This window comes from Chrysemys picta, chromosome 4, assembly GCF_011386835.1.
Source record: "Chrysemys picta bellii isolate R12L10 chromosome 4, ASM1138683v2, whole genome shotgun sequence".
Lineage (NCBI taxonomy): Eukaryota > Metazoa > Chordata > Testudines > Emydidae > Chrysemys > Chrysemys picta.
The window spans coordinates 54,756,129-54,783,012 of NC_088794.1; the positions used below are offsets into that span (position 1 = coordinate 54,756,129).

General features: G+C 54.0%; 1 protein-coding gene across 1 annotated transcript in view; it reads left to right on the plus strand.

The window, feature by feature from the left end:
• The window catches only part of LOC135983259 (maestro heat-like repeat-containing protein family member 7), a 40,172-nt gene that overhangs the window by 1,877 nt on the left and 11,411 nt on the right, over positions 1 to 26,884 (plus strand). The window contains exons 3-15 of the mRNA XM_065594069.1: positions 2,938 to 3,017; positions 4,442 to 4,565; positions 5,191 to 5,277; positions 7,532 to 7,636; positions 8,806 to 8,935; positions 12,439 to 12,545; positions 13,676 to 13,825; positions 15,093 to 15,247; positions 15,627 to 15,762; positions 21,398 to 21,561; positions 22,796 to 22,933; positions 24,350 to 24,464; positions 26,333 to 26,473. Of these exons, the coding sequence (XP_065450141.1) occupies positions 2,938 to 3,017; positions 4,442 to 4,565; positions 5,191 to 5,277; positions 7,532 to 7,636; positions 8,806 to 8,935; positions 12,439 to 12,545; positions 13,676 to 13,825; positions 15,093 to 15,247; positions 15,627 to 15,762; positions 21,398 to 21,561; positions 22,796 to 22,933; positions 24,350 to 24,464; positions 26,333 to 26,473 (1,632 nt within the window). The remainder of the gene's footprint in view (positions 1 to 2,937; positions 3,018 to 4,441; positions 4,566 to 5,190; positions 5,278 to 7,531; positions 7,637 to 8,805; positions 8,936 to 12,438; positions 12,546 to 13,675; positions 13,826 to 15,092; positions 15,248 to 15,626; positions 15,763 to 21,397; positions 21,562 to 22,795; positions 22,934 to 24,349; positions 24,465 to 26,332; positions 26,474 to 26,884) is intronic.

Genomic DNA, 26,884 nt, shown 5'->3' on the forward strand with positions numbered 1-26,884 from the left:
TGTTTGGCATTTTTACTATTGTACCTGAAAGGCTGTTTTGAACCTCACAACGTGTTTCAGGAACACAGACGTAGCTGAACTTCATAACTTCACATACAACGATAGCATATACAATCCAATGAGACATTAATGTCTAGCAGATAAAGACTTTTAGAATGATACCTTACAAGACGTACTTTGTACAAAACATATCCTAATGACATGACAGTGGCGAATATTGGGGTGTCAGGGTTTCCCACCCAGCTGTTCCTCCCACTCTGTCAAGCCACCAGTAACACTGTCTGGCTGCCTAGCCCTCATGTTGCAGTTCCTCTTTGGACACCTACCCCGTGAGATCTGCTCCCTGTCTAGTCCGGTTTCACACAGAGCTGCCCTGCCCTCCCCAGATAGTCACTCCTGTTGCCAGATGAATGGCCTTCTGCCATTCGGCATATCAAAGCCTGAGCAGCACTGGGGGGAAGCTTTCTAACATCTCTCCCACTGGCAGCGCCTTTCCACGCTAACCTTCCTGTTTGTGTCGTATCTCTGCGGGGCATAGGACGAGGCCTAGAAAATGAAATTTTTGAATTCAATCATCAGCCTCAGCAGAGCCATCGGGGCCACGAGCCCAGAAATAAATATGATCAGCAAAGCCCTGCTACTGGAGAAGTGTAGTAGGGTCGTGCCGGGGCTCTACCCTCCGAGACGGAGGGGTGCCACACCGGCTCACTATAGCGCAGACAGTCAAAGCTCAGGTCCCTTTACGCGGGGGCTGAGCGGCATGCAGTTCAGGCCCTTAGGCAGGGGCTGAGCGCTAATCAGCAGTTTAAGCAAGCCCAGGCCCTGGGTCAGGGCGGGGCACAAACAGTCACAGCTCAGGCCCTCCGATGCAGGGGCTGAGCAGACAAGCAGTTAAGGAGCTCAGGCCCTCTGGTGCAGGGGCTGAGCAGACAACCAGTTGAGGTAAGCCCAGGGTCCTACACCTGAGCGTTGGGTGAGGGGGAAGCCTGCCACCCGTGAGCGGGGTGGCAGGGGGGGAACGCAGGCCCACCCACTCCACTGCGTTCCAGCCCGGGGCCCTAGCAGCCGTTACTGTCGCTGCTGGTCAGTGGGGTATCCTGACCGAAACACACTGACATCGGCTCTCAGGCCTCTGCAGCCTGACCGGTGTCGGCTACCCCCGGGCTACTTCCGTGCTCCCCCTCGGGGCCTACCTCGTTGGCGATGCCAGGTTCGGGCCAGTCCAGCAGCATCGGTTCCTCGGGTGCGGGGTTTGGGGGCCGGTCCGGCAGCTCTCCCCCAGGGTAGCTGGCACGGGGCAGGCTTGGCTCCTCCTCGGGGTAGTGGGTCCAGGGCAGGCTGGGCCAGTCCTCCTCGGGGTAGCGGGTCCAAGGCAGGCTGGGCCAGTCCTCCTTGGGGTACCTGGCGAGAGGTAGGCTCGACCGGCGTGGGGGGGTAGCAGGAGGCTCGCAGCCTGTGGCTGTCTCCCAAGCAGGAGCTCGGCCCGGGACGTCTGCTCTCTCTGGTGGTCTGGGCCTCGCTGAGCTCTGCTGGCGGGCTTTTATACTTCCGGGTCGGGGCCGTGACCTCGGAGGGGCGGGCCCCGGACCCGGTGGCTCCGCCCACACTGGGGTTGGAGGAAACTTGGCCCTATCAGAGACGGAGGGGTGCCACACCGGCTCACTACAAGAAGATAAAGGTGAGTAAAACACACACTAGGGCTGTGTTACCTGGCGGGTTTAGTGATTGGCCTGGAGATCTCTGCAGATTTGTCTAACTCGAGCTGCCAATCATTGGATCGTGTTAGACGTTTGTCTGTTAGACTGAAGAGCCCATTATCAAATATTTGCTCCCTGTGTAGGTACTTACAGACTGTCATCAAGTCACCCTGTAACCTTCCCTTCGTTCAGCTGAACTAATTGAGCTCCTTGAGTCTCTCACTGTCAGGCATGTTTCCCAATCCTCCAATCACTCTTGTGGCTCTTCTCTGACCCCTCTCCAATTTATCAACATTCTCCTTGAATTGTGGGCACCGGACCTGGACACAGGATCCCAGCAGCGGTCGCACCAGTGCCAAATACAGAGGGAAAATAACCTCTCGAACAACTGGAGTTTGCCCTGTTTCTACATCCCAGGATGGCATTAGCCCTTTTGGCCCCAGCGTCGCACTGGGCGCTCATGGGCAGCTGATTACCCTGACTGCCAAGTCTTTTCCAGAGTCACCGCTTCCCAGGTTAGAGCCCCCCATGCTGTGAGTGTGGCCTGCATTCTTTGTTCCTAAACATAGAACTGTATGGAAATGTAGATTGTTCCCTTGCACCCAGCTTCCCAAGTCACCGGGTCGCTCAGTATATGCCAGTCTCCCTGCCCAGAGCCCCAACACTCTGCAGTCAGTGCCCACTAGGGAACTAGCAACAAATCTGCTCCGTAGATTTGGCAAGTCTTTGCTCTCCAGCACTGCAGAAAGCTTTCCAGAGCTCACCTCCCTTCCCTGAACATGGGACAGCGTGGGCTGGTGGGTGGTCCAGTGGGCTGGGGCTCAGCACACCTGGGTTCTACTCCCAGTTCTGCAGTAAGACTTTGGGCAAGTCACGTCCCCCTCTGTGCCTCAGTTTCCCTTCCATGCCTTGTCTCTTCTAGTTAGCTCGTGAGTTCTCTGGGGCAGGGACTGGCTCTCACTGTGTGTGTGCAGCACCGGGCACAAGGGGGTCTGATCTCAGGTGGTGTCCCTGGGTGCTAATGCTGATGGAGCCTTTCAGTGCACTGGTGCGTGACACTGGGGCACTGACCACAGGCCCTGCACTGCGCTCCCCGGCTGGAGCCCTGCACACCATCAAGTCCTCAGTAGGACGACCTGGCTGCCGAGCCCACATGTTGCAGGCCCTGCGCTTTGCTCCCCAGTCGGAGCCTTGCAGGAGCTTGGAGCCCGGCTGGCATTTCCCCACATTGTCTCCCCAGGAGCTGATTCATCACGAGTCCATCGACTCCCTGACCGACATGGTGTGTCAGCAAGCGATGCTCACCATCATGGAGCTGAGGTACCCAGCCTGCCCGGCCCAGCCCCAGCCAGTGCTGTGTGCAGCCAGACACGCCAGCCTCTTGGCATGGCCAGTTCTCCAGGGCATTCCCCCCTCTGCTCCTCCCCCATCTTCTGATTCCGCCGGGCACGTGGCAGCAGGTGATGGTGCTGGTGCATGTGGGCTGGCACCAGTGGGTAGATGGTGGAGGATTCTTCGGTGCCTGGCGACCTCTCCACGTGGCCTTATGAAGATGTGGGGGAGGGAGTGAGGGGGTTAGGACTGGTCCCCTCTGGGACCCCGCAGGAGATGGCTCTGGGGGGGGAGGGGCAGTTGGGTGCTGCTGGAGCGGAGCAACCGAAGTCACTGCCAGCTGTGCCAGCTGCGTCACACCGGCAGCTCAGCGACCCCCTGTGGCTGAGAAGTTGGGCAGGCTGAGCCCTGGCCTGTGGCACTGCCTGTGCCATGGGGGGCTCTCTCTCAGCGCCGCTGGTGCCCTGCTCTGAGCTTCCCAGAAGCCTGCCCATCAGGCGTCCGGAGGTGGCAGATGCTGCGGGCTGGAGCTGGGCTCTCGCTGTTGGCTCAATAGGTTCCCCAGGAATGGGAGGGGGAGGCAGGGCAGGCGCTGGAGCGGCTCTCCCCACTGGGCACTGGGTTCCTGACAGCGGGGCAGGCGACGGCATTGGCCACGATCCCATCTCTGCTGGGGCGGAGGGGGGTGATTTGTGTCAGCAGTGGGCGTAGCTGTTCCTCACTGGCTGCCGCCTGCCACGAGGGGCGTGGCTCTGTCCTGCAGGGGGCAAGTAGTCACCTGGCACCTCATTGCATGTGCTGGGGCCATGCTCTGGCAGTGGGGGTGAAGGGGTTAATGCTGTCTGGGCTGTCCCCATCTTCCTGCCCCGCTGCACACAGCTGGGTGCCCTGTCCAGCAGGCTGAGAGCTCTGGGCAAGGGGCAGGGCTTGGATCCCTGCCTGGATTCTGCCCTGCTGTGGGCTGATGCAGCATCTCTCTGCTGGCCCGGACTGTGCAGCCGCAGTGCAGACGGCTCTGGTGGGAGGGTCTCTTTGCCCCCAGCAGGACAGGACTGGCAGGCTCCTTTGCACTGTGGCCACTTGGTTCAGAGGCACTTTGGTGCCAGCAGGCTCTAGTCTCCCGTCCATGCCGTTTGCGGGATGTTGTTTCTTGGCGAAGCGCAGCGCTCTCTGCCCCAGCTGGTGAGTCCTGGTGGGGTCACAGCAGACAGCTGCAGACTATACTAAGTCCCTGCCTGTTGAGACTTGAGAGAAGGCAGCACCAGCTACCTCCACCGCCCCCTGACCTGTTCTCATCTGCCACCCCCCAGTTGGAGCCCCCTAAAGTGTTTCCATGTCCTGGGAGCCTGACGCCAACATTAGCGTGTCAGTCCCGCCTCAGCCCTCCAATCCGCACGTGTCTCTTCTCTTAGCACAGTGAAGCCACCGCTGCAGGGCCTGGAACAATCCAGCCTGCTCGCCACCTGCTTCTCCAGCGTCTTCTCCCTGCCTCCAGCAGAGACCATGCAGGGCGTGGAGGCTGCTCTCTACACCAAGGTAAGCCCCAAACCGGCCACGCAGAGCCACCCCAAACTGAGTGGGAATCCTGCCGGTCTCTCGTGTACCTGTCCCCTGGGAAACCTGGCACTAGCACATGAGTGTAATAATCACAGCTCCTCGGCAGGACTTCAGCTCAGGACCTGCAGCACCAAAGCACAGGCCCCACCGCTGCAGATAAAGGAGTAACTCTCTCATAGGTTAGCAGTAGTAGGCATTTCTCCTTCACATGCACCGACAATTAGTGGGGAACAGACACTCCCTTCACAAGCACATTCATCCCCAGTGCGTGGCTGGGGGCATAGGCCTGCCATCGGCTGCTTCAGACGCACACAGGCCAGGGGAACCAAAGCTTGGCTGGAAATCTCCCCACCAAATGTGCAGTCCTTTCTGACTCTTCCAGTGGGTTAGACTGCATACAGTGGCCTTTCTGGGGACAGCAAAGGCAGGTGGTGTCCTGTTGCCAGGAGGAGTTTGCAGTAGGTCCCCTGTGGGTACAAGTGAGTGGGTGAGCTGGAATATCAGGGGCTGCCGTGGCCTGGGGGGTGTCACATGCCAGGGGATTGGTTCATCTCCTGGCTGGGTAACGCCACTTGCGCTGGTGTCTCCTCTGCTCTGCACACAGACTCTGAGAGCCATGGATGAGATGCTGAAGGCCTTGGTGTGTGAGGATCAGGAGCCCAACCTTCTGGTGGTGGAGAACATCTTGGAGGTCTGGAGGCGTGGGGGCAGGAAGGGGACTAGTCCTGTAGCTGGGGTGGGGCTCAGGGACCAAGACTCCATTTAATCCCAAGCATGGGACACTCCCCCCTCCCCTCCCCCCTCTCCTCCCCCCCCCGGTGCCTTTGGCTCCTCAAAGTACGTTCTATACTAAGGTTCTTGGGCTGGAGGGCCAAGTGCCCCCACTATATCTGAAAAACATCTGCACGGGGTGCGGGTGGAGGAGTGCAGGATCTGTCGTGTTCTCCACTGAGCCCCCATCTGACCCTGGCATTCATTTGTGTTCACCATGGGCCCCACCAACCTGGCCAGAGCCCAGAGCGAGATTCCCCCAACGTTCTAGTTCTGGGGCCACAGGAAGTAGATTCTGTGGGTGGTTTGTGCTCCAAAAAGAGGGAAATGTCCTTGACAGAGATTCGGTCTCCTCGATTCCAGAGCCTGGGAAGAGGGAACACAGAAGTGCAGGGCTGGAAGGGATCTCAAGAGGTCATCTACTCCACCCCCTGCACTGAGGCAGGGCCAAGCATTCCTAGACTGTCCCTGATGAGTGTTTGTCCAGCCTGTTTTTTAAAACCTCTGTGATGGGGAGTCCACCACTTCCTTAGGTCACCTGTTCCAGTGCTTAGCCACCCTTAGACTTTTTCCTAATACTTAACCTAAATCTCCCTTGCTGCAGATTAAGCCCATTACTTCTTGTCCTACCTTCAGGGGACATGGAGAACAATTCGTCACCATCCTCTGTATAACAGCCCTTAACCTATTTGAAGACTGTTACCAGGTGCCCCCTCCGTCTTCTCAAGATGAAAATGCCCAGTTTGTTCAACCTTTCTTCACAGGTCAAGTTTTCTAAACCGCTGATCACTTTTGTCGCTGTCCTCTGGACTGGCCCCAGTTTGTTCACATCTTTCTTAAAGCGTGGTGCCCAGAACTGGACACAGTGCTACAAGCTAATACAGAATGACATTTCCCTTTTTCATAACAGCATCACACTGTTGATTCCTATTCAGTGTGAGACCCATGATAACCCCCAGATCCTTTTCTGCAGTACTGCCACCTAGCCGGTTATCCCTCACTTTGTTTTTATGCATTTGATTTTTCCTTCCTAAGTGCGTTACGTCACATTTGTTTTGACTGAATTTCATCTTGTTGACTTGAGATCAACTCTCCAATTTAGCAAGCTCATTTTGAATTCTAATCTGTCTTCCAAAGTGCTTGCAACCCTTCCCAGTTTGGTGTCATCCGCAAACTTTACAAGCATACTCTCCTCTCCGTTAACCAAGTTCTTAATGAAAATATTGACTAGTACTGGACCCAGGCACACCCCTGGGGGACCCCACTTGAGACACCCTCCCACTTTGCCAGCGAGTCAGTGATAACTCCTCTTTGAGTATGGTCTTTCCATCAGTTGTGCGCCCACTTTATAGTATCTCATCTGGATCATACTGACTTAGTTGGCTTCTGAGAATGTCTTGTGGAACTGTGTCAAAAGCCTTACTAAACTTCATATACATCATCATATACTGTCTCCTTCCATCCACTAGGCAAGTAACCCTGTCAAAGAAGGAAATTAGATTTGTTTGGCATGGTTTGTTCTGGACAAATCCATGGTGCTCTTCCTTATCACCCTATTATCTCCTCTAGGTTCTTACAAACTGTTTAATAAGTTGTTCAGTATCTTTCTGGGTACTAAAGTTAGGCTGACAGGTCTATAATTCCTTGGGGCCTCCTCGTTCCCCTTTCTGAAGATAGGTTCTGTGTCTGCCCTTCTCCAGTCCTCTGGGACCTCAGCCCTCCTAACGGTTCAGAGATTGCTTTGCCTCGCTCCATCTAGGGTGAATATCATGTGGCTCTGCCAGCTTGAATTCATCTAACTGACCTAAATTGTCTTTTACCTGTTCTCTCCCGAGTCTGGCCTGTTTTCCTTCCCCCTTGTTGTTAATATTGTGTCAAGCATCTAGTTGCCATTAACCTTTTTAGTGAAAACTGAAGGAAAAAAGACATTAAACACCTTGGCTTTGTCTGTGTCATCCATTATTTGCTCTCCTTCCCTGCTGAGTAGTGGCCCCTCACTTTCCTTTGTCTTTCTCTTGCTCCGAATGCATTTATAGAGCTGCTTCTGATTGTCTTTTATGTCCCTTGCCAGTTAGAACTCATTTTTGCCTTAAGCTTTCTGATTTTCTCCCTATGTGCTTGTGCTATTTTTTGGTACTTCTCCTCAGCAATTTGTCCCAATTTGTTTCTCTCAGGTCCTGCTCCCCTGGACCGCATCCAAGGAGGTGCATGGGCAGCTGAGGGCAGTGGAAAGGATCACCTTCCTGATGAAATTCATGGCTTGTCAACCTAAATGCAAGGTGAGCAGCCTGTGACCCTGGCCGCCTCCTAACTGCACTGAGCAGCCTTGCGGTGCAGCGCTCCCTGGCAGGGAAAACCCGGGCCTAGAATAGTGACTCAGCAAGATCCTCGGTAGGAGTCCAATCTACCGAGCACTGATGTCGATGGGTCTGTCCTCTGACTCCAGTGGGCTTTGGGTCGAGCCCCATAATTCTGTCTCCAAGGACTCTCCCCGCTGTTCCCCTAGCACCAAAGTCTGCTCCGCAGGGTCAGTGCATTTACACAGGATGGCCCTGAGAGCAGCCTCTGAACCCAAGTGTCTGTTCACCCCCTTTGTCAGTCGCCCGTGGGATGCTTTGGCATCAGCTCCTGCCAGGCTGCCAGATGAACGCCCCCTGCTCTAGGTGCTCAGGGCCATTTAGCTGCTCCAGCTGCTCCATCCCCCCTGTGTCAGGGCCTCCCCTGCGGCAGCTGGAGGGGGCGTTTGGATGATGTGCCCCCAGAGGCTGGGGCAGCAGAACAGAAGGAGGGAGGTGGGAGGGGACACACTGAAAGGGATGGGAGGGGCCAAAGGAGCCAGAGCACTTGGGAGTTGGTGTGGGGAGGCTGTGCAGACCCCTGGAGAGGAGGGCGAGGTGGGGAAGAGCAGGGAGCCAGCGCAGGTGCTGCAGGAGGGGCAAGGGAAGGTCTGGCAGGAGGGGGAGATGAGAGGACAAGGCTGCAGGAGAGAGCCGGCGGGAGAGAGCCGGCAGGCTGGGGATGGCGCAGGAAGGGAGGGCTCTGGGGAACTCCAGGATGGAGTGAGAGAGGCGGGATGCAGAGCAGAGGAGTCCAAGGTGACCCCAAGCCCCTGGGCCTGAGGTCAATGGAGGGCGGGGGATGGGAGAAGGGGCTGGGATTAGGCGCTTGCCCTTGAGATGGAGACTGGACGTTAGTTCATTCGTTACCCGGGTCCCCACTCGGGAGCAAGGTTTGCTGACTTTGCTGACCAGATTTCCCCGTCCCTGCTGAGCTTTCCTCAGCCCCTGGTGATGGGACCCACGGCTCCTCCTGCTCTCCTTGTCCCCAGTCTCTCTGCACTGGGCTCTGCCTCCCCCAGTTCTAACCCATTGCTAGGGCAATGCCAGGGGGACACGCTGCGCTAGGTCTGCAGGGGCGAGTGACTCCCTTTGCGCCCTCTCTCCATCAGGGAGCGGAGGAGTTCAGAGTCCTGGGCCAGCTGGTGGCGTGTGTCATTCTGTGCCATCCGGAGCAGGAGATCTGCCAATCGTCTATGGAAGCATTTTACCACCTCTACTCCTTCATGCTGCAGCTAAAATGTAAGAGCCCTGGAGACCCTTGTCCTTCCTAAATACACTGACATGGGGTTTCCAAACACAGAAAACGTATTTCTTGAACACTTCTGCCTTTTCTGCAACCTTTTAAACAGTCTCCATCTAGTAATGAGCCTACACCACTGCTAAGATTTCTTTTGTTCCTAATACACTTTTTTTTAAAAAACCTCCTTATTATCCTTAGTCCTGCAAGCCATGGAGTTTCCCCTGATATCTTTAGCTTCCCCTATCTATATTCTACTCTTCATAACTCACATAAGAATGGACATACTGACTCAGACCAATGTTTCATCTAGCCCAGTATTGTGTCTTCTGATAGTGGCCAGTGCCTCATGCTTCAGAGGGAATGAACTGAACAGGGAAATTTTGAGTGATCCATCCCCTGAAATCTAGTCCCAGCTTCTGGTAGTCAGAGGTTTAGGGACATGCAGAGTATGGGTTTGCATGCCCTGATTATCTTGAACCCAATTATACTTTTAGCCTTCACAACATCCCACGGCAACAATTTCCACAGGTTGCCTGTGCATTGTGTGCAGAGATACCTTCTTTTGTTTGTTTTTAACTTGCTGCCTATTCATTTCATAAAGTGACCCGTAGTTCTCGTGTTATGTGCAGGGGTAAATAACACTTTCCTATTCACTTTCTTCACACCAGTCATGATTTTATAGACCTCTATCATATCCCCCGTTAGTCATCTCTTATCTAAACTAAATGGTCCCAGGTCTATACTACAGACCTATATTGTTATAACGACATTGCTCAGGGGTATGAAAAATCCACACCCCTGTCGGCAGGAGCACCTCTCCCACTGACCTAGCTAGCGTCTCTCCGGGAGGTAGATTAAGAGCTTGTTGGCATAGGAGCATCTTCACTTAAATGCTACAGCGCTGGTGCAGCTACGGCATGTGCTGTACCCAACCAAAAGAGTGAGAACTCTGTTATTCTCCGACAGGTGATACAGTGTTTGAAGTGTAGACTTGCCCCCAGTCTTTTTCATCCTTCCTGATATGGAAGCTGTTCCATCCCCCTAATCATTTTTGTCGCCCTTCTCTGCACCTTTTACAGTTCTGGTATATCTGTTTTGAGATGGGGCGACCAGAACTGCACGCAGTATTCAAGGTGTGGGCGCACCATGGATTTATATAGAGACATTATGATATTTTTCTGTTTTATTATCTATCCCTTTCCTAATGGTTCCCAACATTCTGTTTGCTTTTTTAACTTCCACTGCACGTTGAGTGGATGTTTTCAGAGAACTATTTACGATGACTCCAAAATCTCTTTCTTGAGTGGTAATTTAAACCCCATAATTTTGTATATATAGTTGGGATTATGATTTCCAATGTGCATTACTTTGCATTTATCAACATTGAATTTCATCTGCCATTTTCTTGCCCAGTCCCCCAGTTTTGTGAAATCCCTTTGTAGCTCTTCGCAGTCTGCTTTGGATTTAACTATTTTGAGTCATTTTGTATCATCTGCAAATTTTGCCACCTCACTGGTTACCCCTTTTTCTGGATCATTTATGACTATGTTGAACTACACTGGTCTCAACACAGATCCTTGGGGGGGACCCTGCTATTTACCTCTCTCCACTGCGAAAACTGACCATTTATTCCTGTCCTTTGCTTCCTATCTTTTAACCACTGACCCGTGAGAGAACCTTCCCTCTTATCCCATGACAGCTTCCTTTGGTTAAGAGCCTTTGGTGAGGGACCCTGTCAAAGGAGTCCAAGGACACTATATCCACTGGATCACCCTTCTCCACATTCTTGTTGACCCCTTCAAAGAATTCTAGTAGATTGGTGAAGCATGATTTCCTTTTACAAAAGCCATGTTGACTCTGCCCCAACAAATTGTGTTCACCGACGTGTCTGATAATTCTGTTCTTTCCTATAGTTTCAACAATTTGCCTGGTACTGAAGTCAGGCTTACCAGGGATCACATCTGGAGACTTTTTTAAAATTCACTGTCACATTAGCTATCTCATACAGAGGCCGATTTAAACGCTAGGTTACATACCACAGGGCACATAAGTCTGTCTGGATGTCTCGTGAGAGCTGCAACCTTTGCACCAGGAAGACAATTTACCATGTGGTTCTCCCAGCCATCACAAACCAAACTGCTTATATGTCTATTGATTGAATCCCCCATTATTATTACCAGGCTTTTCTTTGTAACTGGGGTTCCTACCTCAATTTGAGAGGATATCATGACTTCATCTGGAAGGTGGGTCCCAACTATGGGATCGTCTCCCTCTGCTCTAGCTCGATGTTCTCCTTCCCCGAAACTTTCACCCTCCTCAGCAGCACAGAGGCTGTCAGACTGGGGGTAGGACCACTCTACTCTGTCTCCTCTATGTACCTCGCTGTCTCCCTTGGCTCCACCAGTTCAGCCCCTCTGGCCTCCTGGTCTCCGAGGGCCAGTAGCTCCTTGGGCCAAATGCCCACATATGCTACCTGCCCATAGGGCTGGTAATCATACATGCTGCATTCAGTGCAATCAACTGGCGAGCCCCATGCTGCTGCTGCCCTTCTGCCTGGTTTATTTTTACTCTTCCAGGGGGGTTAGTTTGTTTAGTTTTGTTTTTGGGGAGGGGGTTATTGGCCTGAGTTTACAGTATGGTTGTTAGATGTACTTGTCTCTCACACACCCTCTCTAAACTTTCTTGCAAAACTCCCGTTTGCTAACCGAACATCTGATTTATATTGCCTGCTGTCTGTTTCCCCTCCCTGGTTCAGCCTCAATGATGGTGGCTGTCAAGGCTGCTTCCCCACTCTGAACTTTAGGGTACAAATGTGGGGGCCTGCATGAAAACTTCTAAGCTTAACTACCAGCTTAGGTCTGGTCCGCTGCCACCATCTCAAAGCTAATTCCCTTCCCTGGATAGCCTTGAGAGACCTTCACCAATTCCCTGGTGAATACAGATCCAAACCCCTTGGATCTTAAAACAAGGAAAAATCAATCAGGTTCTTAAAAAGAAGGCTTTTAATTAAAGAAAAAAGGTAAAAATCATCTCCGTAAAATCAGTATGGAAAATAACTTTACAGGGTAATCAAACTTAAAGAGCTCAGAGGACCTCCCTCTAGCCTCAGGTTCAAAGCATAGCAACAAAGATAAACACTCTAGTAAAAGGTACATTTACAAGTTGAGAAAACAAAGTAAAACTAAGACGCCTTGCCTGGCTTTTTACTTACAAGTTTGAAATATGAGAGACTTGTTTAGAAAGATGGGGAGAACCTGGATTGATGTCTGGTCCCTCTCAGTCCCAAGAGCGAACGAACTCCCAAACAAAGAGCACAAACAAAAGCCTCCCCCCCTCCAAGATTTGAAAGTATCTTGTCCCCTTATTGGTCCTTTGGGTCAGATGCCAGCCAGGTTACCTGAGCTTCTTAACCCTTTACAGGGAAAAGGATTTTGAAGTCTCTGGCCAGGAGGGATTTTATAGTATTGTACACAGGACAGCTGTTACACCCTTCCCTTTATAGCTATGACACTGGCGAACAGTGAAGAGTATTGGCAGCTCCTCGAGGACAGGCAAATCCCGTACGGCTCCTGGGACATCTTGTTCACCGACACCAGCGATATCACATGGGTAAGTACAGTCAGTGCTTCACGGGATTGTTGTGCGCAGAGTTATCAGGAGTCAGAAATTAACACCCTAGGAGTCGGGGGAAGGGACAGACCCAGGCGTGTGACTGAGCCCATTCATCTGGGCCAGAGCCCTGCCTATGGCCCACTCCACCTCATAGAATCATAGACCTCAGGAGATCATCTAATCCAACGCCCTGCTCAAAGCAGGACCAACCCCAACTAAATCATCACAGCCAGGTCTTTGTCAAGCCAGGCCTTAAAAACCTCTAAGGATGGAGATTCCACCACCTCCCCAGATAACCCATTCCAGTGCTTCACCACCCTCCTAGTGAAATCATTTTTCCTAATATCCAACCTAGACCTTCCCCACTGCAACTTGAGACCATTACTCCTTGTTCTCTCATCTGCCACCACTGAGAACAGCCTAGCTCCATCCTCTTTGGAACCCCCCACCCTCTGCAGGTAGTTGAAGGCTGCTGTCAAATCCCCCCTTACTCTTCTCTTCTGCAGACTAAATAAGCCCAGTTCCCTCAGTCTCTCCTCATAAGTCATGTGCCCCAGGCCCCTAATCATTTTCGTTGCCCTCTGCTGGACTCTCTCCGATTTGTCCACATCCTTTCTCTTGTGGGGGGCCCAAAACTGGATGCAATACTCCGGTTGTGAACTCACCAGTGCCGAATAGAGGGGAATAATCACTTCCCTCAATCTGCTGGCAATGCTTCTACTAATGCAGCCCAATATGCCTCCCTACATGCCACATCCCAAGATGCACTGGGGCTCATCCAAACCTGATCCCAGCTCCTTGTCAGGCGTGGTGGGAGCTTCCCCAGAGATTAATGCAACAAAAGGCATCATTACATCTGTGCACCAGTGCCAGCCCCTGCTGAGAACTAGAGAGTGTATCCATGCTGTGCAGTATTGTGCCCCCGTGGACTGCCCGGCTGGCCTCTGCCATGCACGGCAGTTCCTGATTGCTGACTGAATACTGTGCTGCCCAGGTGCAGTAACCCAGCCCTGTCCCGGCAGAGCGGGGTTTGCCTGCACTCCTGGCTGGGCCAGTCCTGGCTGCTCGGCCACTGACTGGAACCGCGCTGGGCAGCAAAAGTGGTTTCACTGGCGGGTTTGTTTCAGATGTTTGGGAAGTACCTCAACGGATCTGAGCGCATGGATTTCCTCTGCACTGCTATTGATAGCATGAGAGACACCAGCATCCATGACTCGGTGGTGGCCAGGCACATGCTGCATGAGATCCTGATGGTCCCCGGCCCAAGGCTGGAGAGGGTAAGAGCTGCAGTGAGAACACCCTGCTGGGGGAGCCCATCCGTGGGAGACTCTAGGTGTTATTGGGGGGCAGGTCTCTGGCTTGTGCAATGTGGGAGGGAGGGGGGTCAGTCTAGGTCAGGGATCTCAAACACGCGGCGCATGGGCCACATGCGGCCTGCGAGGTAATTTTCTGCAGCCCGCGAGCCCCTCGCAGCCCCCGCTCCTGCCCTCCCCCAGTGTTTACCTAGAGCGGCTCCGGCCCGACGCGCACCGGGGCAAGGCAGACTCCCTGCCTGCCTGCCCTGCCCCCGCGCCGTGCCAGGAAGCGGCCGGAACATGGGGAAGAGGGGGCACATTGCTGTGTGTGTTGATGTTGCTTCAGGCACTGCCCCCAGCAGCTCCCATTGCCCGCGTTTCCCCATTCCCGGCCAATGGGAGATGCTGGGGGCGGTGCCTGAAGCAACAGCAATACATACATCCCGGAGCAGCGCGGGGGCGGGGCAGGGCAGGCCAGAGCCCGCCCCCCGAACTCCTCCTGCAGCCGAACGCCCTGCCCTGAGCCCCTTGCCGCATCCTGCACCCTGACCCCCTGCCACAGCCCTCCTGCACCCCAACCCACTGCCCTGAGCCCCTGTCGCACCCCACACCCCTCCTGCACCCCAACCCTCCTTCCCTGAGCCGCCTGACGCACCTTGCACCCCTCCTGCACCCCAATCCACTGCCCTGAGCCCCCTGCTGCACCCCTCTTGCACCCCAATCCCCTGCCCTGACCCCCTGCAGCACCCCTCAGCCCTCCTGCATCCCACACCCCAACTCCCTGCCCTGAGCCCCTGCCACACCCCACACCCCTCCTGCACCCCCTGGGGGCAGGGAGGGGGCGGAGTTGGGGTGGGGATTTCAGGGAAGGGGTTGGAATGGGGGCAGGGCAGGGGTGGGAAGAGGCGGGGCAGGGGTGGGGCCTCATGGAAGGGGTGGAGTGGGGGTGGGGCCGAGGGCGGCGGGGGGGAGGTGTCAGTAATGCGGCCCTCGGGCCAATGTACTAGTCCTCATGTGGCCCTTGTGGTCATTTGAGTTTGAGACCCCTGGTCTAGGTGATCACCATGGCCGCTTGTGGCCTTGCAGTCTATGAATCGATAGGCCGGGAACTGGTCCTGTGCTCTAGGTCTGGGGCTGGCGAAGAGGATCTGGGAGGGCAGATGGCTTTCAGGTGCAGCAGGGCCCTGGCACCCGAGATCAATAGCAGTGCGAGGAAGCCGAGGCCCCCATCTCCTCATTTCCCTTCCAGGTGTCGGAAGCTGTGATGAGTATTTACAAGAACCTGGACTCCATCAGCGAGACGCTGTCCTGGAAGGAGGTGTTCAGGACCCTTTTCGTGCTGGGCAACCAGTACAGCGAGGAGGTGGTCAGAACCCTGCTGGGCTGCTCGCTGTCATGTGACAGGTACGGGGCTGGGGCTGCCGTCGCTTGCGCTCCGGGTCCCCCGGACTGGTCCCGCTGCCAGGGACAGGGGAGTGCAGAACCTTCCAGAGATCTCCTTCTCCCTGCAGAGCTGCTGCTTCTCCTGGAGGGTTTTGCAGGCTGGCTTTCCCTGGAGACAGGCCAGCCTGCAAAACCCTGTATGGCATCCCTCAGCCTCCCCTGGGGCTGACACTCAGACCCGGTCCCCAGGCAGCCTGCACCAGCAGCAGCGGGAGGGCAACAAAGAGCTGGCTGGTGCAAGGAGTCCCAGCAGGGTGCCGGTGCCGGGGGGGGGGGGGGGGCGTGGTGCAGGAGGCTGGCAGGGCTCTGACCAAGTGCCTTTGGCTCTCTCCCTTTGCAGCGTTGCTGCGGAGATGTGGTGGATGCTGGCATCCCACTGCCAGACCATAGGAAAGGTCCTAAAGGAGCTGCTCAACACGCTGCGGGAGCAGCCGCTGCACCACCATCATGTCTCTCAGAGAGAGGCCCCCTTGGCTGTAAGTATCAGCCCCTGCAGCAAGGGAAGGAGCGCCGTGTGTCCCCATCACTGCCTGAGGGTGTCTCTCAGTCTCCCACTGGGTGTAGTCATTGGGCCGAAGAGAGAGAGCGTGACTCTAGCCAGTGCTATAGTCGAGCCGGAACACGCCGAAACGCTCTCCTGGTGCTATTCAGCAGCACTCCTAGAACCACAGCGTGAGAAGGGATCGCAGGGTCAGTTCGTCCAGCCCCCTGCCACGAGGCAGGACTTGTTGTGTCTAACCCACCCCAGACAGATGGCTCCAGCCTCCTTCTGAAAACCTCCAGCAAAGGAGTTTCCACAAGCTCCCTAGGCGTCTGTCCCATCGTCCTACTCTTCTTACCGTTAGGAAGCTTTTCCTGAGGTTTAATCTACATCTGCTGTGCTGTAGTTTGACCCCATCGCCTCTTGTCCTGCCCTCTGTGGAAAGAGAGAACAACTTTTCTCCATCTTTTTTTTATGGCAGCCTTCCAAGTATCTGAAGACCGTTATCAAGTCCCCCCTTAATCTCCTCTTTTCCAAACTAAACATAGCCAGTTCCTTCAGCCTTTGCTCGTATGGCTTGTGTTCCGTCCCTCTGATCATCTTTGTTACTCACCTCTGGATCCATTACAGTTTCTCCACATCCTTTCTAGACATTGGTGACCAAAACTGGACACTGTCCTCCAGCTGAGGCCTAACCAGTGCTGAGTAGAGCGGTACTATCGCCTCTCATAACTTGCATGCTATATCTCTGTTAATGCAACCTAAAATTGCATTTGCTTTTTTTGCAACAGCATCGCATTGTTGACTCATGCTGAGGTTGTGATCCACCACAGCTCCCAGATCCTTCTCAGAAGTGCCACGGCCAAGCTGGTTATCCCCCATTCTGTATCTGTGCATTTGATTTTTCTTCTCTAAATGTAGCACCTCACATTTGTCTTTGGTGAATTTCATTTTGTTGTCTATAGCCCGGTCCTCCAATTTACCATGATCCCTCGTAATTTTAGCTCTTTCCTCTAAAGTATTGGTGACTCCTCCTAGCTTTGTGTCATCTGCAAACTTGACCAGTTTGCTCTCTCTATCTACATCCAGGTCATTAATAAAGATGTGAAACAACACCAGACAACAATATTGTAATCGAGCCAGAACGCACATAGTAGGCAAGCTAAATGACATGATTCACATCTCCGGCACAACTGTCTGTTACAGCCAGCAGTCCTCTGATGCAGTGAAAAGAGCATTAGGAAATTCTTCTCTTCCTAACTACTTCTTTGAGAAGGCTAAAGGTGCTGACGAAGACAGCAGCAGCCGTGCATCGACTGCAGACACAAACACAAAAACAGAGCTCTTCCTGTAATGGAGTTCACTGAGGTGGCTATTGCAGTGAGAACGAACTGTGAAGATTACCCTTCAACAGCCAAAGACCAGCTGGCATGAATTCTGGTTAGTGGATGCTGAAGAAGAGGGATTATCCTTGGTTGTCCTGCCATGATGGTAAGCTTGGATGCCTTAACGGTAGCAAAGTTTCATCAGGGTCTCTCCATAGCAGTAGGGTGGTGGTAGTTTTCTGTTTCTCCTTATGGACCTAGCTGAGAGTCCAGATTAACATCTCTGCCAATGAAGATAAAGGAACACAAAGATTCAACTGCAGGTAGCTTTACAGCTTTCAACAGAAGCAGAAACCTCAACTTTTGAAGATGAAGTGGTTAACATGACAAAATCAGAACTTGACACAACTGTGCAGGTAAAGCGAATGGCATATTACATTACTAAACATGGCAGACCCTACTCGGATCGTCCCGATTTAACTGAATTCCATATACTGCATGGTGTAGATATTGGTATCGGTCTGTGTTCACAATTCAGTGCTACAGACATGCTAGACCCTATCTCATCTGCAATGCACCGAAAGCCTTGCAAATGACGAATGTGCGCTCAGATGCCGGAGAGTGACGGAAAGATAGCCATGTCTGTTGATGAATCAACTACTCTGAGCAATGAATCAACAGTTAGAATCTATTTAAAATGTGACACTTTGAAGGATGATTATCCTCACTTCATGTTTCTTGATCTGATTGCACTTCCACATCAGACGGCTTCAGGCACTGTAGATTGTGAGCTGAAATGCCTCAATAAATTGAATTCTGATTACAATTACTCTTGTAGTATTTGCGAGTGATGGTGCTAGTGTTATGCTTCGGAAGAACTCTGGCGTAGCGAGTTGTATTGTGAAGAAGTACCCAAATGTTCTAGCGAGGTAGTGTGTGAATCACAGGTTGGATTTGGCAGCTGCTGAAACGTTAAGTGAAGTAAGAGCTGTAAATCACTTGGAATTCTTTGACAAACTGTATACGCTTTACTGCCGGTCACCTGAAACCAAGAAAGAACAAGAAGAAGGTGTGAGTATCAGCAGAGGGAAAATTACTTTTTGTAGTGACCCATTATTCTTAAATAAAGTGAAAAGGAGGTAGGGCAGCTATGCAACCGATTTGGTCTACCAGTGACAGGAATAGTCAATGCCTAGCGTGACTTTCTTGACTATACTGGTCAGAAGTGCCAGCTCAGCTGAAACCTCTGTTCAGCTCCACGCGTGTGATTTCATGCAGCAAGGCTGAGTGTGAGCGTGGATTTAGCCACATGACTATGATTGTGAATGGCAAATGTAGCAAGCGGCTTATTCCGCATATGTCATTGCTCATGTTTAGCAAGCTACGTGGCCCTTCATTTTCCATGTGGCATCCTCTCAGCTGTGCCAGAACTTGGCTCAGACATCCTTGTTCTCCCTCTGATTCACAGACACATAAATTACAAGATGGAGAAAGACACTTTGTGGAAATACTTGTAGAAATTAGATAAATGCATTACAGCAGGCCTTTGCTACTACAGCCCCTGTTATGCCTTGATGTATTTTGTGTTACTTGTGTAACCTACTAGCTAGTTTCAATTTAAAATAAACGTTTATTATTTCTGCCTGATAGAGTAATGTCTATAGTGCAGCAGCATGATTTATTTTGTATTTTCATTAGCCTATAGGCTAAAGTAAAAAGAAAACGTGCTACGCATTCATTGGGTTTTTATCACTGTACTGTCTAGATTTATATCTTTTACATAGTGTGCTGTGTACACATTAATGGCATTTCAGCACAATGATTTCAACAGTTAAAATGAATTGAATAGCTACCATAGGTGTGTGTGTGTGTGTGTGTGCGCGTGTATACCAGGGGTCGGCAACGTTTGGCACGCGGCTCGCCAGGGTAAGCACCCTGGCGGGCCGGGCCAGTTTATTTACCTGCTGACGCGGCAGGTTCGGCCGATCGCGGCCCCCACTGGCCGCAGTTTGCCGTCCCGGGCCAATAGGGGCGGCGAGAAGCGGCACAGGCGAAGGACGGCGAACCGCGGCGAGTGGGGGCCGCGATCGGCCGAACCTGCCGCGTCAGCAGGTAAATAAACTTGCCTGGCCTGCCAGGGTGCTTACCCTGGCGAGCCGCGTACCAAACGTTGCCGACCCCTGGTGTATACAATTAAAAAAAAGAAAATCCAATACCTTGTTATTTTGGACAGCCAGCCTGTCTCCAGCCATGCGTGGTTTAGCCAAGTATTACTGTACCAGAAATTCAGTAAACAAATAAAATGTGAATTTGTATAATTCATGTTTATGAAAATCAATATTTTAGTGGCATTCCAGTACCTTCAGATTTTGGACTACACCACTGTCTCTAGCCGAGTGGTTAGGGCACCCAACTGGGAGACCCGGGGTCCAAACTCTGCTCCAATGACTATTTAAGTGTTCCCAAGTAGAGATAGATACCGAATTCCCTTTGGGGGTGGGGCTTAGGCCACACCCCTCTCCTCAGCATTTCCTATTGGCTGGTTTAGGCAGCTCCCCACTCTTAGTTTCATAGATTTCAAGGCCAGAAGGGACCTCTGTGATCATCTAGTCAGATCCCCTGCATGACACAGGCCAGAGAACTGCCCCCAGATCATTCCTAGAGCAGGTCTTTGAAAAAAAACATCCCATCGTGATTCAAAAATGGTCAGTGATGGAGAATCTATCACCACCCTGGGTAAATTGTTCCAATGATTAATTACTTTCACTGTGACGTGTATGCCTTATTTCCAATCTGAATGTCTACCTTCAACTTCCAGCCACTGGATCATGTTAGACCTTTCTCTGCTAGACTGAAAAGCCAATTACTAAATATTTGTTCCCCAGGGAAATACCTATAGACAGTAATCAAGTCATCCCTCAACCTTCTCTTTGTTAAGCTGAATAGATCGAGCTTCTTGAGTCTCTCACTGTGTAGGGTGACCAGATTTTATAGGGACAGTCCTGATTTTAGGGTCTTTTTCTTATATAGGCTCCTATTACCCCCCAACCCCCTTCCTAATTTTTCACACTTGCTGTCTGGTCACCCTATAAGACATGGTTTCTAATCCTTTAATCATTCTCACGACTCTTCTCTGAACCCTCTGCAATTTATCAACATTCTTCTTGCATTGTGGGCACTGGAACAGGACCCAGGATCCCAGCAGTGGGTCACACCAGTGCCAAATACTCCCACTCGACATTCTTCTGTTTATTTATCCCAGGATCACATTAGCTCTTTTGGCCACAGCGCCACACTGGGAGCTCCTGTTCAGCTGATTATCCACCAGGACTCCCAGGTCCTTTTCAGAGTCTCTGCTTCCCAGGAGAGAATCCCCCATCCTGTTCCTAGATGTATTCATTTACAATGAGCCATAGTAAAACACATACTGTTTGATTGCCCCCCAGTTTACCAAGCGATTCAGATCGCTCTGTATCAGTGACTTGTCCTCTTCATTATTTACCACTCACCCAATTCTTGTGTCATCTGCAAATTTTATCAGTGATGATTTTATGTTTTCTTCCAGGTCATTGATAAAAATGTTAAATCGCGTAGGGCCAAGACCCGATCCCTGCGGGGACCACGCTGGGATGCAATGCTGATTCCCAGTTTACAATTACATTTTGAGACCTGTCAGCCAGTTTATAACCAATTCATGTGTGCCACATGAATATTACTTTTGTATCCTTCTAGGATTCCGATCAAACTGGAGTGTGGCGCCAACTCAAGCGCCTTACAGAAGTCTACATACATTATGCCAATGCTATTTCCTTTCTCTACCAAACTTCTAATCTCATCGAAAAACAGATCGCAATTATCTTGGCGGGAAATATTTTCCATGCACCCATGTTGATTTGCATTAATTAAATTATCTTCCTTAATTCTTTATTAATTTAATCTTGTACCAGCCGCTCCATTATCTTGCCTGGGATCGATGTCAGGCTGATAGGCCTGAAATTACCCAGGCCATCCCGTTTACCCTCTTTAACAATTGGCCCAACTGACTCTCCCTCTGGAGCGTATATGGAGCCTGGGCACTTAACTCAGGGCTGTGAGTCCACTGGGCAGCAGGGCACATGAAGCTAGGTATGGCAACGCTGAGCCGAAGTCCCTTCTGTGGTTCTAGCCAAGGTCACACAGGCTAGGAATTGAACCCAGCATCCCAGGCCTTAGCCCCCAGCCCACCCCTCCTCTCTAGGTGCCTTGGGGGAGTGTGGGAAGGAGGAAAGCCCTGCAGTGACATCTGTCTCCTGTTCTTGGCTGCAGGCCACCAGAGCCCTGTACAAGATCTTCAAGGAGCAGAACTGCAGGCAGCAGGTGAAGGAGCTCTTCCCTCAGCTCTCCATAGCCCTGCTATTCCAGATCACATACACAGTGGAGCCGTCCATGCATAACCAGGAGGACACGCCCGCACCCCTCAGCCCTGTCAGGTACCACCAGCCCGACACCCCGCCTCAGTTCTGAACTGTTAGGGTTACCATTCGTCCGGATTTACCCGGACATGTCCTCCTTTTGTGTGCTAAAAATAGCGTCCGGGGGGAATTTGTAAAGCACTCACAATGTCCGGGATTTCCCCCTCCCCCGGCAGAGCGAGCGGCTGGGAGGGCTGCAGGAAAGTCCCGGGCTGGACTCCGGAGCAGCTTCCTCCTCCCACCCCCCACCCCCCTCCCTGCATTCTGAGCCGGCCGGCAGCTCCTCCTCCTGCAGCCCGCTCCGGCAGCCCTGTGCAGGGCCAGGGACCGGGTTTTGTGTTGTGCAGGGGAGCTCAGCCATGTGTCCGGCTGGCACAGAGCCCAACACCCTGTTCTGAGCAGCAGGGTAAGGGGGGGCAGGAGAAGGGACAGGGAGGTTCTGGAGGGGGCAGTCAAGAAACGGGGGGGGGGCTTTTGGAGGGGAGTGGAGAAAGTTTTGGGCAGTCAGGGTACAGGTAGGGGGTAGGGTCCTGGGGGGCAGTTGGGGGGGGGGTCTTAGGAGGGGGCAGTTAGGGGACAAGGAACAGGGAGTCTTAGGTAGGGGGTGGGGTTCTGGAGGGCAGTTAGGAGCAGGGGTCCCAGGAGGGGGCAGTCAGGGGACAAGGAGCGGGGGGTAGGGGGCTGGGAGTTCTGGGGGGGAGCTGTCAGGGGGCAGGAGTGGGGAGAGGGATCGGAGCAGTCAGGGGACAGGGAGCAGAGGGGTTTAGATGGGTTGGGAGTTCTGGGGGGGCTGTCAGGGGGCAGGAGTGTGGAGAGGGATCGGAGCAGTCAGGGGACAGGGAGCAGAGGGGTTTAGATGGGTTGGGAGTTCTGGGGGGGGCTGTCAGGGGGTGGGGAGTGGTTGGATGGGGCGTGGGAGTCCCAGGGGTCTGTCTGGGGGTGGGGGTGTGGATAAGGGTTGGGGCAGTCAGGGGACAAGAGGTAAGGAGGCTTAGATAGGGAGTGGAGTCCCAGGGGGCAGTTAGGGGCAGGGGTCCCAGGAGGGGGCAGTCAGGGGACAAGGAACGGGGGGAGGGTTGGGGGATCTGGGGGGGCGGGAAGTGGGAGGGGCAGGGGCGGGGCTAGGGCGGGGCTCCTCCCGTCCTCTTTTTTGCTTGTTGAAATATGGTAACCCTATGAACTGTCGCCCGCAGGCACGCGGCAGAGCCTGGCCTGGGCTCGCTCAGTAACAAGAGGCTCGCTCTGCATGCAGATGTGCGGTGAATGCCATGCAAGCCTTGCTCCAATGTGCTGGCTACAGGGACCAGACCACGTTCATCCACAAGCAGGGTGGCTGGGGCATGCTCATGAACGCCGACATGCACCACAAAGGCGTCTTGCTGCTTGCCCGGTGAGTGTCTTGTCCCTGGGGCTGCTGCCCAGAACTGACCGCAGCAGCATCTCCCCTCCCTGGGCCCAGGACACGGCCACATCGCCTTCCCCGCTGGGTGAGACGCGGCTCCCAATCGCCTGCGTGAAAGAGGCCACAGTCTCTGTGCCGTTGGCCGAGGGGTCAGTCGGCTACTTCTCCACCCTGCGCTGCCTGGCGTAAACCACTTCCTGCGTAGCTCTGGCAGGCGTGGCTGGGCAAAGACAGCCTCCATCATGTCTGTCTGCAGCGTTGGTGTAGCCCTGTCAGGCCCAGCACATGAGAGAGACAAGGTGGGGGAGGGAATGTCTTTGGCTGGCCCAGCATCTGTGTGTGAGAGAGAGAAGCTAACACAGAAAGCTCTAACACTTGTCTTAGACCAATCTAAGATATTCCCTAACCCACCTTCTGTCTCTCATCACCCAATATCTGGGCACATGAGAAAGGCCACCGAGCCCACCGACGCCCTTCTTTGTCTGCAGTTCTCTTGCAGCCTATCACGGAGTCCCCGGGCAATGCTCTGGAACTGCTCCCCACAAAGCCAGTCAGGACTTTGGGGAGCCTCCTCTCCCTCGGAGCAGACTGTCTTCAGGGCAAGAAGCTCACACGGCTTCACCTTCCTGGGTCTCTCCTTGGAGCATTCAGCATATGCCCCTCCGTGCGCTTCCCACAGCGAGTCCCCCCAGGTGGGGTCCTGAGGAAGCCAGAGGATCCTGCACGCACCCCCACTTCGCAGTCAGACGTGACTCTTAGCCAGCCAGTAAAACAGAGGTTTATTTGATGACAGAAACACAGTCTAAAACAGAGCTTGTAGGTACAGCAAACGGGACCCCTCAGCCGGATCCATTGTGGGGCCCAGCGAGGCAGACAACTCCGTCTGCACTCACTTCCCGTCCCCAGCCAGCTCCCAACTGAAACCCCCCTCCAGCCCCTCCTTTCTGGCCTTTGTCTCTTTCCTGGGCCAGGAGGTCACCTGATCTTTGTTCACCTTTAGCTATCCCCTTGCAAGGGGGGAAGGGCCCTGGCCATTTGTTGCTAGGAGACAGATTGTCAGCCATTTATGCACACTGGAGACTTAAGAAATGCATAGGGGAAACTGAGGCACCCACACAGTATTCAGAGGAAACATTAAGAATGGTCCCACTTCGTCACACAGCCCCAGCGCTGTGTGCTCAAAGCTGGCCTCGTGGAAGGGCTCCCTCTGGAGTGATTAAGGGTCTGGGTCTCTAGCAATTAGGCCGCTGGGCATTTTAAGCCAGCAGGAACTAGTCCATGCCAGCTGCACGTGACTAGTCACCCGGGATCCCCTGTCCTGTGGCACTGGTCTGGTTAGATTTGTAAATGGAGAACCAGTCCTTGCTCTCCTCAATGATGTGGTGTTTGTGTTTCCCATGCCAGGGCCATGGTTTCGGGCAGTTTCCAGGAGCGTTGCTGGATTTTCCAGGAGCTGATGGCCATCCTCAACTGCAGGGATGATAGGCAGTACATCCCGGCCATGGCATTCTTCATTCAGGTGAGCCTCACCGGCGGGTGAGGGTCGTGAGAACAGCCCTAGCCCAGCGGTGACTGTGGCATGGGGCTGACCTATGGCCAGGGGCGGCAGGTTTGTAGAAATTTTGGTGGTGACCAGTAGAGTCCGCCCCTCCAAACTCTGCCCTCCACCTGCCTAAGTCTCTGGGAGGGAGTTTGGGCGGGGGGAGGAGGTCTGGGGTACAGGCACTGGGCTGGGGTAGGGGATTGGGGTGCAGGAGGGGTGAGAGGTTAGGCCCTGGGAGGGAGTTTGGGTGGGGGAAGGGGCCTGCGGTGCAGGCTCTGGGATGGAGTTTGGGTGCTGGGTGCAGGCTCCAGGCTGGGGCAGAAGGTGGGGGTGCAGGAGGGGGTGAGGGGTGCAGGCTCTGGGAGGAGTTTGGGGGCAGGAGGGGGTGTGGAGGGAGGGGGTACAGGCTCTGGGAGGGAGTTTGGGGGCTGGAGTGGGGTGTGGGAAAGGGGTGGGGGTGCAGGCTCTGGGAGGAGTTGGGAGGGTGCAGTGCTTACCTGGGGCTCCTAGGCAGGGCGGGCCTGGGGGCCTCCGTGTGCTGCTACCCCCAGGCACTGCCCGCGCAGCTTCCTACTGGCTGCAGGGGCGCTTGGGGTGGGTGCGACGCAGTAGGGAGCGGGGTGGATTGACCTGGGTATGTCGGTTAGTTTTACTGGACTGTCTGCATGGGGGATGGGAGAGCAGGGGATGACTTTAGGTGAGGGACAGTACCTGAGCCTGTAACCTGAGCCAGAAAGTGGGGGGAGGGGGCAAGTCGACACCTTTGCCCTGGAAACTGGACAAAGGGAGAGGGGGAGAGAAGGAGGAGGAGAGAGCCTGCGGGAGGGGTTTTGGTTTCAGTTTTGGGCTGGGTGGGAAGAGGCAGAGAACCCCAAGTCTGGGGTCTAAGATCCTTGCCCCCCAGAGGGACCTGGCTGAAGGGGTCCTGGTTGTACTTACAAGCCCTGCTTGGGACTGTGTTCCTGTCATCTAATAAACCTTCTGTTTTACTGGCTGGTGAGAGTCACGGTGAATCGCAGGAAATGGGGGGTGCGGGGCCCTGACTCCCCCACACTCCGTGACAGTGGGACACAGACCCACCCCACTCAGGGGCCGCAGGGAGGGGCCGGCAGCCATGTGGAGCAAGCAGGCAGGAAGCCGCTCAGCTCCGCTGCACTGCGGGTGGTGAGTGGGGGCCCCGGGCTCTTTTAAATGGCCCGGGAGATGCGGGGGCGGAAGGCGGGGCCGAGGCCCATGGTGCCCAGGCACCGGGGGCCCATAGAACTCGCCGCCCATGCCTATGGCCAGGAGAGGGGTAGGTGGCTCTGGGGGTGGATGGGTGACCAGGGGCAGGGAAAGCTCCTAAAGCCCTAGGGGTGGAGTCACTGACTCTGGACATTGTTACCGGCCCCAGCTGGTGTTGCGGGGCTGGAGCAAAGCCCAGGGTCGGGTGTCTCTTGTTCCCCAAGGCTCAGCTCCATAGAATGGTCCCTTGTGTGACCTCGGCCCTCGAGCCCCCTCTGACGTCCGTATGCCATGCGCAGGCCAGGCCCATCCACGGCCAATTCACCTGCCCCCCGCAGACCGGGCGGCCCTTTGGAACACAAGGCTGCAGCCCCCTCCCTCCCTGCTCCGCATGCAGCTGAGCCTTAGTGAGGGAGCAGGGTAGGTCTTGATTTCGGCTGGAGCCTCGAGGGCCCGTTGCGCTAGCAGCGTTTCAGTGGGGCACACACGGTGATCAATTGTGGTGCCCGGCGTACAGCGCATGCTGTGCCCGTGGCAGGTGGAGCTAAGGGCCCCTTGACAGAGATGAGTCGTGAGGGTCCAGCCCCGTTCTCTAGCTTGTTTCGCTGTTGGTGTGTTAGCTCCTCCAGTGCCCTGACCTTGGCAATAAGCAGGAAGACGCCATCCTGGACCAGTTGAGTGGGCAGCTGAGAGACCCCAACACTGTGGTGTGCTGGCTGGCGCTCAAAGGCCTCCTGAACCTGTCCCTGTGCCCAGAGAAGGTGAGAGGGGAGGAGGGGTGGGGGATAAACTCAGAACCGCAGGGAGCTGCTGCAGGGCTGGGGTCATTGAAACCTTCCATGGGGACATGGCCCTGGCCTCGAGTCAGGAGCCCTGGCTTCTATTCCTGGCTCTGTCACTGACCTGCTTGGTGACCTTGGGCAAGTCTCCAAGCCTGGCTCCTGCGGGGTGTGTGCAGTACCTGGCACTGCCGGGCCTGATTATGTCTGGGGTCTCTGTGATCCAAAGAACCCTAGCACTAGATTAGCAGCAGAGCTGTGGACTCTAGACCCCAGGGAATGCTGGCGACACCAGTGATCAGGGACGCTCAGACAGAGCCATTTCGCTTCAATTAGGAACCATTTTTTCCTACAAATCCCCTTTTAAAGCCTCATAGGTTTTAACTGTTGACG